We start from the raw sequence: 13,804 nt of genomic DNA, 5'->3' as shown, positions 1-13,804 counted from the left end.
CAAAGGCCCCACTATTAATTCTGTCCTTAAGACCCACACAGCGGCTCCAGTCCCACTTTTCCAACATTACTCCCTGCTAAAGGAGCCAGAGAAGCCAAGAGGCTCAGTCCTGATGGAAAGGAGAACAAACGTCCTTAGGAAGAGGACTACAAACCCCTGAAGAGAGTGAGAGGGGTGAGAAATAAGTCAGAGGCAGGGAGGGCGCGAGAAGGGCCGTGCTACAGTCTGTAAGTCTGGACTTTCCACTGTGGAACTGGAAGAGGAACTGGGGCCCAGCTCCAGACTTCTCCAGCCTTAGGACCAGATGCTACTGAGGAAACAGCTCCCTACAGAAAGCCTAGCACAAACATACACCTCTTTCCTAAATACGGAAATACGGACCAGCCGTCGGAGTTCCCCAAATCCAGTGGGGGTGGACCCATATCTATTCTACACTCCCTATGTCCTCCATATGTCCATTCTTTCCCAAGTGGATTGTGAGACCTACAGAAGCACAGGGGAAAGTGAGTGGGGGGGTCACCCCAGTCCTTCATCAATGAAGTTTATGTGATACTCTTGTGTGGGGGGGGGCGGTATATATACCCATATAGACAAAAAGCAAATAGCCTTATCTAACAACTCTTGGTTCCAAGTAGCACCAAAACCTATAGATACAGTGGGGTGGGGGAGGAGACAGGAGAAAGATCTGCTCTACAGTTCACAGTTCTGTAGGAGGTGGAAAGATGAGCATTGGGGGAGAGGAAGCAAGCAGCATACAGACTGAACACAGATTCCCCTCTGACCCTTTCTCTGTTTTTCCCTTTCCAACTTCCCCTTCATAGGGACGGGACAATCCACAGCTTCTTCAGCCCTGTTGCCTTGCAATCCTCACAGACAATTTTTAAAAAATGATGGGAAGGATACTGGGTTATTGGTAGGATGCGTTCTCCACTAAGCATCACAGAGACTCTGTCAAAGAGAAATCTCTATTCAAAAAATCCGTCTAGCCCTAGTGTCTGGACCAACAATGAACTGATCCAACTTTTTGGAAAGGTCCAGAGCTCCCAGCTTTGGGGACCAGAGCACTAATTCTTTGCCTATATACAGCCACCCTCTGACTCTCAGAAAACAGGATAAAAACTCAAAGGATAAGTTACCCTTCAAGGTTCAGAAGTCTTAACCCTTCAGAGCCCAGCAGGGAAGAAGGCGCTGGGGTACAGGCAGAAATGTTTGACTGGGAGAAACCGACTAGAAGAGAAAGGGTTAGATCTAGGAAGTGAGTAGTTGACAGAAACAATTTCTGCAGCAGAGGAAACAAAAAGGAGGGGCTAGAGACGGGGCGGGGGGGGGGACAGAGAACTGGGGGGGGGACAGAGACCTGGGGGGGGACAGAGACCTGGGGTGGGGGGGACAGAGACCTGGGGGGAGGGGGCAGCCAAAAGAAGCAAATCCGTCAGGACTCACACTTCAACACTTCAGGGTCCATATAACCTACCTCCACTTATTACAAACAAAGAAACTGAAGTTTAAAGAAGTTAAGAGACTTGTGCAAGGTCAACCTCAGAAATATTGTAGAGCTGAGCTGTTTGCACTAAACCACAAACGTCTGAGAAGAGAGGGGCAAGGCAGAGCTCGGAGGTGGGCAGAGAACAGAGTGAGGAGTCAGGGAGAAGGTACAGCCATGCTACCTGGTTCTCAGAGCGTAAGGCTAAAGTTTGGGTGAGACCTGAGGCACCAAGCTTCCCTCTGGTCTCAGCCCTAGTCCACAAGGGTTTCTTGACTATAAGGAATTGATTTCTCGTGCATCTGCTCTCCCCCCTTTCCCATGTTGGGGCCAGGGCCCTGACTGTGCCCAGAAGAATAACTGGCTGACTTCTCGGCACTGCTGCTGTGAGGGGTGCCTCTGCACCGGCTCTGATCACAGCAGAGCATGGAGGTGCAGGCTTGACGAAATCGGGGGTCGAAGAAGGCATAGAGGAAAGGGTTGAGGCAGCTGTTGACGTAACTGATACAGGTGCAATAGGGAAAGACATTCATGAGGAAGCTGTCAAAGTCACAAGGCCAGTGCAGCAAATTGCCCAGCATGTAGAGAGTCTTCACCAGGTGGTAAGGCATCCAGCACAGGGCAAAGGTCACCACCAGCACCACGATGATGCTGAGCAGCCGGCGCCTCTTCCGCAGGCCCTCAATGCGCTCCTTTCGGAAATGGCCAGCAATGGTTTGGGCAATGAAGAAATAACATGTCAGCATGATGGTGAAGGGCACCACAAAGCCCACAGCAGTGGAGGACACTCCAAGGCCCACCTCCCAGGCCCACTCTGAGTTTGAAGTGGCCACCATAGAGTAGTCCATGTAGCACTGGATCTTGGTGCCGTTTTCTGGGATGTCTGTGGAACGGAACACCATGACAGGCACCGCTAGAAGGGCAGCCAGCACCCACAGGACTGCTGTGGCCACGGCCCCGCTGACTCGCAACCTTAATCGAGCATTGGCCACTGGCCTGACAATGGCCAGGTACCGGTCAAAGCTGAGGCCGGTGAGGCAAAAGACACTGGCGTACATGTTGACAAAGATGAGGTAGCTGCTGAGCTTGCAAGAGAAGGTTCCAAAAGGCCAGTCAAACTCCCGGTAGGTATAAGTGGCCCACAGTGGCAAAGTCACCACAAAGGTCAAGTCAGCCACTGCCAGGCTGGCAATGAAGATGTCAGCTGAGCGTCTCTTTTCGCGGCTGCTCCGAAACACGGTCCAGAGCACCAGGCCATTGCCCGTGGTGCCTAGAAGGAAAACCAGAATGTAGATGGCGGGGATGAGAGCTCCAGAGGGCGTCCAGTCTGCGTAGTCACATTCAGACTGGTTGTCAGCCCCATAGTAGTTGTAACCATCATCTTCCATGGTGGTGAATGGAGCTGGGCAGCGAGTCCCAGGTACACCAGTTCCAGAGTTAGGTCACCAACTCAGCAAGCACCGTGAAGGTTTGGCTTGAACCTCAGAGTAAGAGGTCTGAAGGTGCTTAGAGCCCTTCCCGGCATGCAGAACTAGCCCCTCTGGGAGCTCAGACCCTGCAGGGCGTGCTTCTCAGGCGGCTCCCCTCTACCTTCCCGTCCTAGCCCAGCTCTGCTAAGACACTTCCTTGCACCCTCCTGAGTCTCTGTCTCCTCCTAAACTCAGCACTCCCTCCTCCCACCCCCAGGCTAACCCCTCCCTCTCTAGTGAGTCTTAAGATCTTTAAGTCACTGCCCACTTTTTTTTTTCTTCTTGCCACCGGGTAAGTAGACTAAATTGACCCCTACTGGGCTGGGCTGACAATTATCTGTGCTTTGCAAGCCTGCTGCTCCTCCTGGTCCCACCTCCTCTCTCTAGCTGCTACCAGCCTTCACTCCAGACTCTTCACTCTGGTTTCCTCTGGCCACCACTTCATGCCTGCCTTTTAGCGGGGGAGGGGTATCTATCCCCCTCCTCAGTCTTCACCCTCCTGTTCTCACCCTCTCCCAACCCTTCTAAATGGGACAAATTATGCAGATTGAAATCCAGTTTGACCTGAATCCAGGACAAGCACCGGGCAGAGAGGGTGTGATATTTCACAGGAGTGTCCCAGCATCTGGATGATCCCTGCTGACCCTGCACTCCCACCCCACCCCCACCCAGATGAGACCCTGGGATTCCCTGCACTTTGTTCCTTCCTCTCTACACATTGGCTTCAAACCTGTTTCTGAGAACTTTGGCATTTTGCAGACAAAACCACTATGAAATTTCCTTATAGTTCATAAGCTGCTGGCAGACCAGGGTTTGTAGTTTGCAGGTAGTAGTGTTAGAAAGTTGGTTGGCAGAGTCACAGGATGAAAGAAACAAAATATCTTCTATCCACCTCATTAAATCTATGGGGAAACTGAGGCTTAAGATAAGTGGTTCAAGACAAAGATCACCGGGTAAATTTTGTTATGGTTGATTGTTTACTTTTCTTTTTCTCTAAGCACATATAGAACACAGTTCTAGTGTGTCTTCAGGGATCTCTGATTGGCGAGTAAATAAGTAAATGGACAAATTAGGAAAAGGAGGAAGACAAGGAGAAGAATAAATGTCTGAATTACTATGTGGTTAGAGTATGAACTTAAGTTTCTCAGGTTCTTACCAGTACCCATGGGCCAAGAGGTTTCCTAAGACCACATAGGGTCAGGAAGTTAAGTTAGAGGAGGATGCAGAAAAAGAAGCACCCCCCCCCCAACAGATGTTGTAGTCACCCTCCCATCTGGCCCAGTTCCTGGAGCCTCTGCAGGAAGAGGAAGGATGCACAAGATAAGATTTTCTTTTCTTTTTTTTCTTTTCTTTCTTTCTTCCTTTCTTTCTTTCTTTCTTTCTTTCTTTCTTCTTCTTCTTCTTCTTCTTCTTCTTCTTCTTCTTCTTCATCTTCTTTTTTTTTTTTTTTAAGTGCATTCTTTTTATTTCACCTCCCAAAAGTGAGGGAAGCTACCTGAATTTGGGCAAGAAGATTACAAGCTTAGCTTAATAGTAAAATGTGAAGCCCTGGATTCATGCCCCACTCCACTCCCCACCTCCCCATTGGGGCCTGGGGTTGGAAGACAGAAAGGAGGAAAGGAAGGAAGAGGAAGGAAGAGAGGAGTGGGAGAGAGGGAGGGGAAATGTTGGGGCAGAATGATATGGGCCCAAACTAGGTGAGCCTTAGTTATCCAAGGCAAAGGCTTACAGAGCTGATAACCACTTCATGGAAGGAGGGTTTGTCAGTAAAGATCCCCAGGAATCTTCAAGTAGACAAATCCAGATACCTGCATGGATAAGTTAAGCATGTATTCAGGCAAAGCGGCCAGTTTGTGATAACAGGGAGTCAGAGACTGTGACTAAGTAGAGTTTGTCTATCAAAGGACAGGCACAGTACATGTAGTACCAGCTACATTAAAGGCTGAGGTTGGAGGATCACTTGCATCCAAAAGTTTGGGGACAACCTAAGCAATACAATGAGACTTTGTCTCAAATAAGACAGAAGGCCTCCTCAGTTCTGGTCTCTGGTTGCTATGCAGAAATGTGGACCAGCATTCCCATACCTCAAGATTTTTCAAGACAATGTCTAATTCTGAATGCTCATGAGAAAATATCAGATTGATTAACATGAGGAATTAATTCCATTTTAAAAAGAAATGTATTCTAGATACCAGGCAAGTTAGTACAAGCCTATAATCCCAACAACTGAGAGGCAGAAACAAAGTTTGAGGCAGAAATGAGTTCAAGGCATTAACACCCATATCAAAATATAAACCGAGGTAAGTAAAGCAGATTGTAGCATCTCCAGTTGGTAGGTTTTGAACAGGAAGAGCTTCCTGAGAACAGGAAGTAGAAGAAACAGAGGATATACAGACAAGGAAACCAGAAAATGCAAAGAACAAAAAATAATAATAATAACCACGGTGAAAGTCTTAGGATATAAGGGAGGAATGCAGAAAAGATGGGTGGAAAGAAAGATGAGAAAGTTCCTAAGAGCCACTGTCTGGGTTTCTTGAGCACTATACATTGTTCACATACTGAGTGTCAGGCATCCTTCTGTATGTTTTACTGTCTCTGTCAATCAGTAAAACAATGTGAGGAAGAGGCAAGGAGATGGCATGAGGACCTGAGATCATATACCCAGTACACACATAAAAGTAGGAAAGATGGCATGCATCTGTAATCCAGTATAAGAGCAGAGACAGGGAGCCAGCTTAGCCAAGGCAATCAAGTCCAAGTTCAATGACAGACCCTAATCAAGAAATAGAGAAACCATTGAGACTAACATCCTAATAACTAACTCTGGCTTTCATATGCACAGGTGAGTACACCTGCACACACACATCATAAACACACACACACACACACACACACACACACACACACAGAGAGAGAGAGAGAGAGAGAGAGAGAGAGAGAGAGAGAGAGACAGACCTTAAACTCTTATTTAGCCTCAGCTGAAAGATGAGAAAACTGAGACATAAGATAGATACAGTAACTTGTTCTCTCAACCACTAAATAAAGTCCTTCAGCCCTTTAAAAAATGGAACTGTCACATGTTAAACATTATACAGATACGGGAGAATGCTAGGAGAGCTGTGATTTATGTATCTACCACTGCCAGATGGTTGGCTGTGCTAATTGAAAAGATAACATGGTTCTGCCTCTAGAACTTTGTCCTTCTACAGAACAGTAGTCATCACACTCAATTCTGCCTGGAGCTGGGGCTTCATCAACCTGAGAGTATGCAAGCCCACTTGCCTCTTCTGAACAGGTGGCAGAATGACAGTGTGGTGGAGTAGAAATGGTTAACTGTCAGCCTCTGCAGATCCCTTTGCCTATCAGAAGGGACCACATAGTTGGCAGGGGGTAATTTTCTCCAGATGAGTATAGACAGTAAACACTTGTGCTGTAGCCATTCCATGACAGACACTAATGCTGACATCACACACTTTTCTTTTCTTTTCTTTTCTTTTCTTTTCTTTTCTTTTTCTTTTTCGCTTCCAGAAAGATCTAGAAGCAACCCTGGGTAACTGAGGACACAGAGGGAAGGAAACATGAAAGCTTCAATATCCTTGAAATCGACTTCCTGTCTATCTCCCCCAGCTGTCCTGCCTGGATTCCAAGCCAGGTGCAAACCCAGAGTTCTCCATAGGAGAAAATATGGATGCATTTCCTTAATTCTCTGTCTCAATTGAAAAGGAAGGGAATTGGGAGCCTGGATGGGACAAGGGGTCAGTGATCTATGCCTGGAATGGTGGGATGCTGATAAGATCCAGACTCCAGCCTAGAGCAAGCTGGAGCCAGATGGCCTGAGTGATCCCAACATTGACAGCCAGGCTCACTCCTCACCCAACTTGGTGCTGTCTGCCACCACACTATCCATCACAGAAGATGTGAGATTGGTAAACAGAACTGAGGATACAGACCAGCCTAATGTGCCCCAAGACTCAGAGGCTACACATACCCCAGCCCTGGGACTGATATCTGTCTGTATCCAACCTCTCTGTTTTGCCCCTAATAAATGGTTGTTGAATGAAATCATTAGAGGTGTGCTTAGAGAGCTGGCGATAACTTAGGTCTTTACCTCAGGACCATTCTACTGTAATAGCATGGGCAACTTTTTGCAAAACTCATCCAAAGTAATCTACTTGCAGCCATGTGGTAAAGCAGAGTAAGGCTAAGTAAGGCAGGGTTGTTAGCCAGAGTCTCCAGGGCTGGTTGGCCTAGAAGAGGAACAGGCAGGTTTCCTAGGGAACTTCTCTCTCCTAGGTAATTTCTGCCAGGTATTGTGACAAGTCAGAGATAAACAGTTTCTGGCAGAAAAGTGTCTTGGACCTGTTCCATGCTGTTTGAGAAGAGACAAAATTGCTGGCAGAGTGAAAATTCTAGAGCTGGGTTCAGAAGTCTTCCCCAACCTTGCCCACAGGCGGACTCCTTATCTCGAAAACAAAGACAGCTTTGTCTGTGATGGGCACATAATGAGAGCAGGCTTTATACTCGATGTCAGGCCACTTAGATGTGAAGTCTAGGGATACTTGGTGAACAGACTGCAGCTATGATGGGCACTATGTGTGCAAGGGTGTGCCTTGCTTGCATGTGAAATAAATGGGTATATGTATTTACATGTGTAGGGGAATATGCTTTCTTATATACAGTGAGGTAAGAGTATGCCCTGGACTCACACAGCTATGTCATAGTTTCAGAGGACTAGATAAACATCCTGCCTAAAGGACAGGAAAGTGTGGTTAATTGGCTCTCTCTAAAGCTTTGAGTTGAGGAGGAAAGCTAAAACCATCTGCGGGGACACCACCCAGACCTGGCTCGAGCTCTGTGTTGGGACATCAAAGTAGAAGTGTAGCCTTTCCCTGCCCCTCACTGACTTCTCACCTCCTCCCCTCCTAGCTCTCCCTCTGCCCCTGACTTCACAGGTCTGCTTTGAACTCTGCAGCTTGGAAACTCACCCAGGGTAACAGGCTTGTCCCCAGCGCTCCCTTGCTCTCCCTCTCCCTCTCCCTCTCCCTCTCCCTCTCCCTCTCCCTCTCCCTCTCCCTCTCCCTCTTCCTCTCTCTGTCCCCCTCCCCACCAAGAGGCAGCCACAGCTGTGTCCCTAACAGCTGATTTGTCATCTGAAGAAGCTGGGGATTGGAGGGGAGATAGGTAGGAACAGGGATGTAGCTGAAATTTAGCTACCTGCCTCGCTCCAGGCTCCAGCTTCCGAACTGTGATTGTCTTCAGACACCGCACTGCAGTACCACCCCAGCCCTACTCCTTATCTGACCAAAACCAAATGGTCATCTTTAGCGATTAAAGCCAAATCTCCCCCTACTCCACTCCACCCCGCTCTGACGTCCCTGCTACTGCCCCTGCCCTAACTCATTCCACCATTTGGTACTACTTCCAACTTCATGACCCTATTTCAAACTCTCTAGGTGCCTTGAGCACCCTGGACAGGAAGGATAGAAATAATGCAGCAGCCTGAGACCCAGGGATATGAGTTCCAATCCCCTCCTGGCTATTCATCCACTCACTCTGCAAGTGTTTGTTGACTGAGCACATAATGTAAATAATTAAGGTTGTGTCTCTGATCCCCTGCACTTGCTAGGGGTGAGGAAGTGATTGGTGAGCGAAGGCAGAGCACTGGGGACCTGATAAACAACAGAAAGAGAGTTAAGCTGGGGTAATAGTGCAGAGAGTAAATGAAAGCTTGTAGTTTGAGCAAGCATAGTCTGTGGGGGTCTCTGGCATCCTAGCTGAAGCCTGAATGATGAGCTTGCTTTGTCTGAAGCTTGAATGGTCAGCTGTCTTTGTAGCCCAAACAAGCCCCTCAATCACTCCCACCCCCCACACCTCTCACCCCTACCCCCACCAACAAGTTTCTCTATCTGTACATGAAGACACACTGGACCTATTTTTCTATGATTCTGGGAACTGTAGCAACAGCTCCAACAGCGGCTGACCAAGTGGCTTTCTTTCCAATGAGGTCAAAAGGGAACAGTGAACTGATCTCTCCTGCACTAAATGCAGGATCAGATTACAAACATGGCACCAAGCCCTGTCTGATGGATTAGAATGGGATCCACAGGAATCTGGAAGTCTCTCCTGACACAGAACCCCATCCATGACAACTCTAACAAACCCACGTGAATCAGATAACCACCATGTGTATAACCTTGGGAGGGATCAGGGCCTTCCTCCGAATGGTGTGGATAGAGATTGAGCTCCTGGGACCTGGAACAGGAAAGATGCCTAAATCCATTGAGGCTTTTGGTTCCTAAGTTGAGTGACAGCATGAGGCCAGCACCAGCATTGTATCAAATCTTTTGGAAATGGCACAGTCACAAGATAAACCTCTAAATGCCACACACCAGCAGCTCAAGCCTGGGTTTTAGCAAATCCATGTGGTGGCTCTGGTTCCTCCCGTGCTGCTCAGCAGGCCTTTCTTGAATAAAAACTGAGAAGACAGAATCATTATTATTTAATAAATGGTGTGGGTTAGACAAACAGAATTCTTCCCTGAAGGGAGCTCACCAGGGAAGAACAGGAAAGCAAGCAAACTGGCCTTTGATGGTGAAAGGTTGAGTCTACTAAGCTATTCCACACATTGGGTTTCACTGGGGAGGAAGGCAGGGTCCAGGGAAGGAAAGGGCTTTGCCCAGTTGTCCCTGGACCACCCACTCTGCCCCTCCCAGGCCCCCAAGAACCCCTACAGAGGAAGCTTTCTCCCCACAGCTCCGTGGCCTTTGTCTAGTTGTGATGATGGACTCCAGCAAGAGGCAGAGGGCAGGAAACAACAGAAGCAGGAAGGAGGTCAGGAAGAGGCGGGTGAGACCCCAGCCAGCTCACACTCAGCCCTACCAACCTTCAGGACAGCAAAGCAATGCTTCCAAAAATATTTACACGAGTCTAAATTAATGAGGGACTATATCAGCTCTGACAATGGGAGGATGTGGGGCTGGTCCTCCAGGGGAGAAGACCAACGCAATCAGGCCCCGGGCACTGTACAAGGGGACTGGGCCTGGGGGAAGGCTAGCCTTGTAAGGCTACAGGAGGAAGTCCCAGCCTGCAGGCGCTAGTGACAACAGTATCTGCTCTGTCTCCCTGAGGAAAAGAGAGCAGGCTACATTCTCAAAGCTACACAAAGCATCTTCACCCTGCCTTTCCCACTTCCATGGAGAGCAGAAACCTCTACTTCATCCTGAAGGGTGCCTTAGGACCACATGGGTACTTCAATTGACCAGATGCTCACTCTTGACCTTGACAGCACATTCTTATTCTAGTCTGGGCAGCCCTGCACCTCCCACGGGGTCACCATCAGTAAAGCATCGTTCAAAGCAAAGGAGTTGGAGCCCTTGCTGCTACTTGAAGTCTTGAAAATCTAACCATTGCAAGACTCAGTTTCCTCATCTATAAGGTGGACGTCATTTTAGAGACTGCGTGTCTATCTCTGTCACCTGACACTGGTGACAGGAGTCGGTGAGAACGTGAGGTAAAGCATTACCTGTTCAGAAAATGGCTGATGGCCTTCTGGGCCAAGTTACAGGGACACAGAAGAAAGAGCTTAAAATGTCACAGGACTGCAGCTAGTCAAAGCCATGTTTCCAAACTCAAAATCAGCAAGGTATAGAGTCAGACAGGTGCACATCAACAGCTGATGACTAAAGAAATGCGGTATATATCGGCAATTAAATCTTATTTAACCATAAAGAATAAAATGATGTTTTTTAAAGCTTAGTGAGTGGAACTTGACGTCATCCTGTCGAGAATAATAAGCCAATTCCATGAAGACAAACATGGTGTTTTCTCCCATGTGTGAGATTCAGGCATGGAGCAGGGCTTGGAAGGGAGAGAGAAAAAAACATTAGGGATGTGAAAGCATAAAGGATGAGGAAGATTGAGGATGAGAAAGACCAAAAAGGGCCGATTGGGGTCAAAGTTCATTAGGACACTGTATGCACATACAGATGTGGGACCGTGAAAGGATAGCATGGTTTCTGGTCAAGCACTGGCTACAGATGGCCAGAGACCCAACAGGTATCCCTGCAAGGGACAGCATGCATTTCACCACGCTCCCAGACTCCACACTCCTGACATGAGGCCAAAGACTTCCATTGATCTGCGCCTTTCAGTCACGTAGGGCAATACCCCTACCAGCCCCCTCCACAGGTAGAGGGCATGACTACAGGCCACAGAGCCTCAAGAGATCTTCATATTAATGAAGTACCTAAAGGCCAGAGGGCACAGCCAGTTAAACATTCCTTCCCAGACCCTCCCCCTTACAAATGGTATTTAACCTCAGGCTCACCCTGAGGATACAGGGTACAGCTTCATCCACTTTCCGCCATGACAATAAAGCTTTTAAAACCATAGACTTCCTCGTGTCATTGGGGCCTGCCATGGAGAACCATGGAGGGGGCCTTCAACTAATGAGCCTCTGCTGCCTAATCTCCAGCCTGGAGGATTTCTCTATGTTCCTGCCACGGAGGCCTGCTAACTCAAGCAAGCTAGCCAAGCCAGCCATGACCCAGCCAAGAGAGTCACCGTGACCAAGCCTCTACCCCGAGGGACACTGCCGGAGCTTCTCCCTTTCACCCCTCTCGGCTGCCGGCCGGTCCAGCCCATGTGCTCCCAGTCTTGGTCCTCCTGTGGCCTTCCAGCTGCGTCTGGGAGCCCAAGGGCCAAGACCACAGGTCTCCGGCTTGCCACCTGGGCTCGGAGACCCCCAACCGGAGAGCTCTGCCCCCTCCGGTCTTAGACTGAGATCTCCCCATGCACAGAGCAGCTCGGTGGCTTCTCATAGCCCAGCATCCGCCCAGCGCCACATGGAGTGAACTCAGTCAAATTCCAGCGCGCTTCTGCCTCTCTTAGCCATGACAGACACACGGGATCCACAACACAGCCCAACAGGACCCACGCCCACACGCAAGCTACAGCCCGGCATACAGAAATATCAGTGTGAAATTCCTAACTTTATATAACCAATATATATGCTAATGAGTATGGGTATAAAGTTAGATAAGGCCGAAAAGTTGATCATTTCAACCCATATAAGATGCAGCTTATCCCTGCACTGTAGCTCTCACTGCACAGAGAAACGAGCCACGGAAATGTGGCCCAGCAGATAGTGTGAGTTGTGAGTATAAAATACATGCTAAGTGTCAAGGACACCAAGTAAGAAAAGGAATGTGACCATGCCTCATCAGACGTGTTTTCACAGGTTCCTTGTAAAAATAATAATAATCAGAATAAATAAAACATAAAAATAAGGTTCACTTCTTTTTTCTACTTTCCTCATCAGCGAGAGCATATGTAGACTCAGTTGTATGGCCTGTGTAATATTCCTATTGGACAAAGATGAGATAAAGGATCAGATGTCAGCTTCAGTCTCTGGTGGTAGCTTAGAAGGAAGGGACTTGTAACAAAGATGAACAGTTTTCCAGAACGAAACCAATATGAAGGAAAGGATGCAGTTTGGATCTTGGAATCATGGGTAATTTGTCATGAAGCTGAATCAGAGAGAAGTGATGTCTTCCCTCTCTAAGCCAGAGTGCCGCTACTGGGGATGGCCAAGTCTTGCATCCTGGTACACTAAGTTTATTATCAGTCACTTATTTTTTTTTCAGTCTAATTTGTTTTGTGTTATGTGTGAGTGTGTGGGTGCACGTGTGTGCGTATATGTGTGTGCATGTAGCTGCAAATGTGGGTTCAAGGGCACATTTGTGCAAATAAATGTACATGAAGGCCAGATGGCAAACCTTGAGGTTCAAGATATTATCCAACTTGTGAATGCTTTAAAAAAAAAAAAAAAAAAAAAAAAAACAAACCAGTATCTGTCACTAGCCTAGACCTTACTTATCCAGCTAAGCTGTCTAAGGAGCCTCAAAGATCTACCTTTCTCTACCTCCTCAGCAAAGGTGCAGCACCATGCCTGAAATATTTAACATGTGCTCTCACCAATGATGAAAATAGAAAAAAAAAGTGAACCTTATTTTTATGTTTTATTTATTCTGATTATTATTTTTACAAGGAGCCTGTGAAAACACGTCTGATGGGGCATGGTTACATTCCTTTTCTTACTTGGTGTCCTTGACACTTAGCATGTATTTTACACTCACAACTCATACTGTTTGCTGGGCCACATGTCCGTGGCTCGTTTCTCTGTGCAGGTCTTCATACTTACACAGAGAGCACATACCAACCGAACTAGCTCCCAGATAAATCTGTCTTTTAAACACTATAAAGTGAAGCTGGAGAGATGGCTAAGCTGTTAAGAGCACTGGCTGTTCTTCCAGAGAACTGGGTTCAATTCCCAGCACTCATATGGTGGCGCACAGGTATCTATAGCTCTAGGCCAGGATCCTGACTCCCTCCTCTTGCTCACTGAATGCCCATGTGTGCATATGTGCAGGAAAAATGCACATACGTGCAGGCAAAACACACACACACACACACACACACACACATATATATATATTACGGTAAAAAATAAGTAAATATTAAATGCTAAAAAGTTACATGTACTTTAGAGATTGGTAAACTGAGAACATCACTGGCTCAGGATCATGTCGCTTCTGAGTAGTGGAAAGACCTTAACTTCCGGGAACTAGAAAGATGGTTCAGTGGCTAAGAGTACTTACTGCCCTTGCAGAGAAGATGGGTTCAGTTCCCAGGATCCATGTAGGGTGGCTCACAACATGCTAGAATTCCAGTCCCATGGGAATTTAACACCTCCTGCCTCTGTGGGTCATCTGCACTCACATGCAGATACATACACATAATTTTTAAAATAATATTTTTTAAAGATAAAGATCTTGACTTCGACTTCCAACAA

General features: G+C 47.5%; 1 protein-coding gene across 2 annotated transcripts in view; it reads right to left on the bottom strand.

Moving 5' to 3' along the window:
• The window catches only part of Aplnr (apelin receptor), an 87,248-nt gene that overhangs the window by 52,648 nt on the left and 20,796 nt on the right, over positions 1 to 13,804 (bottom strand). The window contains exons 2-3 of one of the 2 annotated variants that reach the window (XM_034495930.2): positions 4,682 to 4,760; positions 1,369 to 4,447 (exon numbers count right to left, since the gene is read on the bottom strand). The exons of the other annotated variant lie outside the window; for it this stretch is intronic. Of the exons in view, the coding sequence (XP_034351821.1) occupies positions 1,738 to 2,871 (1,134 nt within the window). The 5' untranslated portion in view covers positions 2,872 to 4,447; positions 4,682 to 4,760 and the 3' untranslated portion in view covers positions 1,369 to 1,737. Of the gene's footprint in view, positions 1 to 1,368; positions 4,448 to 4,681; positions 4,761 to 13,804 lie in introns of those variants that run through there. 2 annotated transcript variants of the gene reach the window in all.

Source organism: Arvicanthis niloticus, chromosome 2 (genome assembly GCF_011762505.2).
Source record: "Arvicanthis niloticus isolate mArvNil1 chromosome 2, mArvNil1.pat.X, whole genome shotgun sequence".
NCBI lineage: Eukaryota > Metazoa > Chordata > Mammalia > Rodentia > Muridae > Arvicanthis > Arvicanthis niloticus.
The sequence above is the reverse complement of the archived record's forward strand: the minus strand, read 5'-3'. Positions and strand labels throughout refer to the sequence as shown.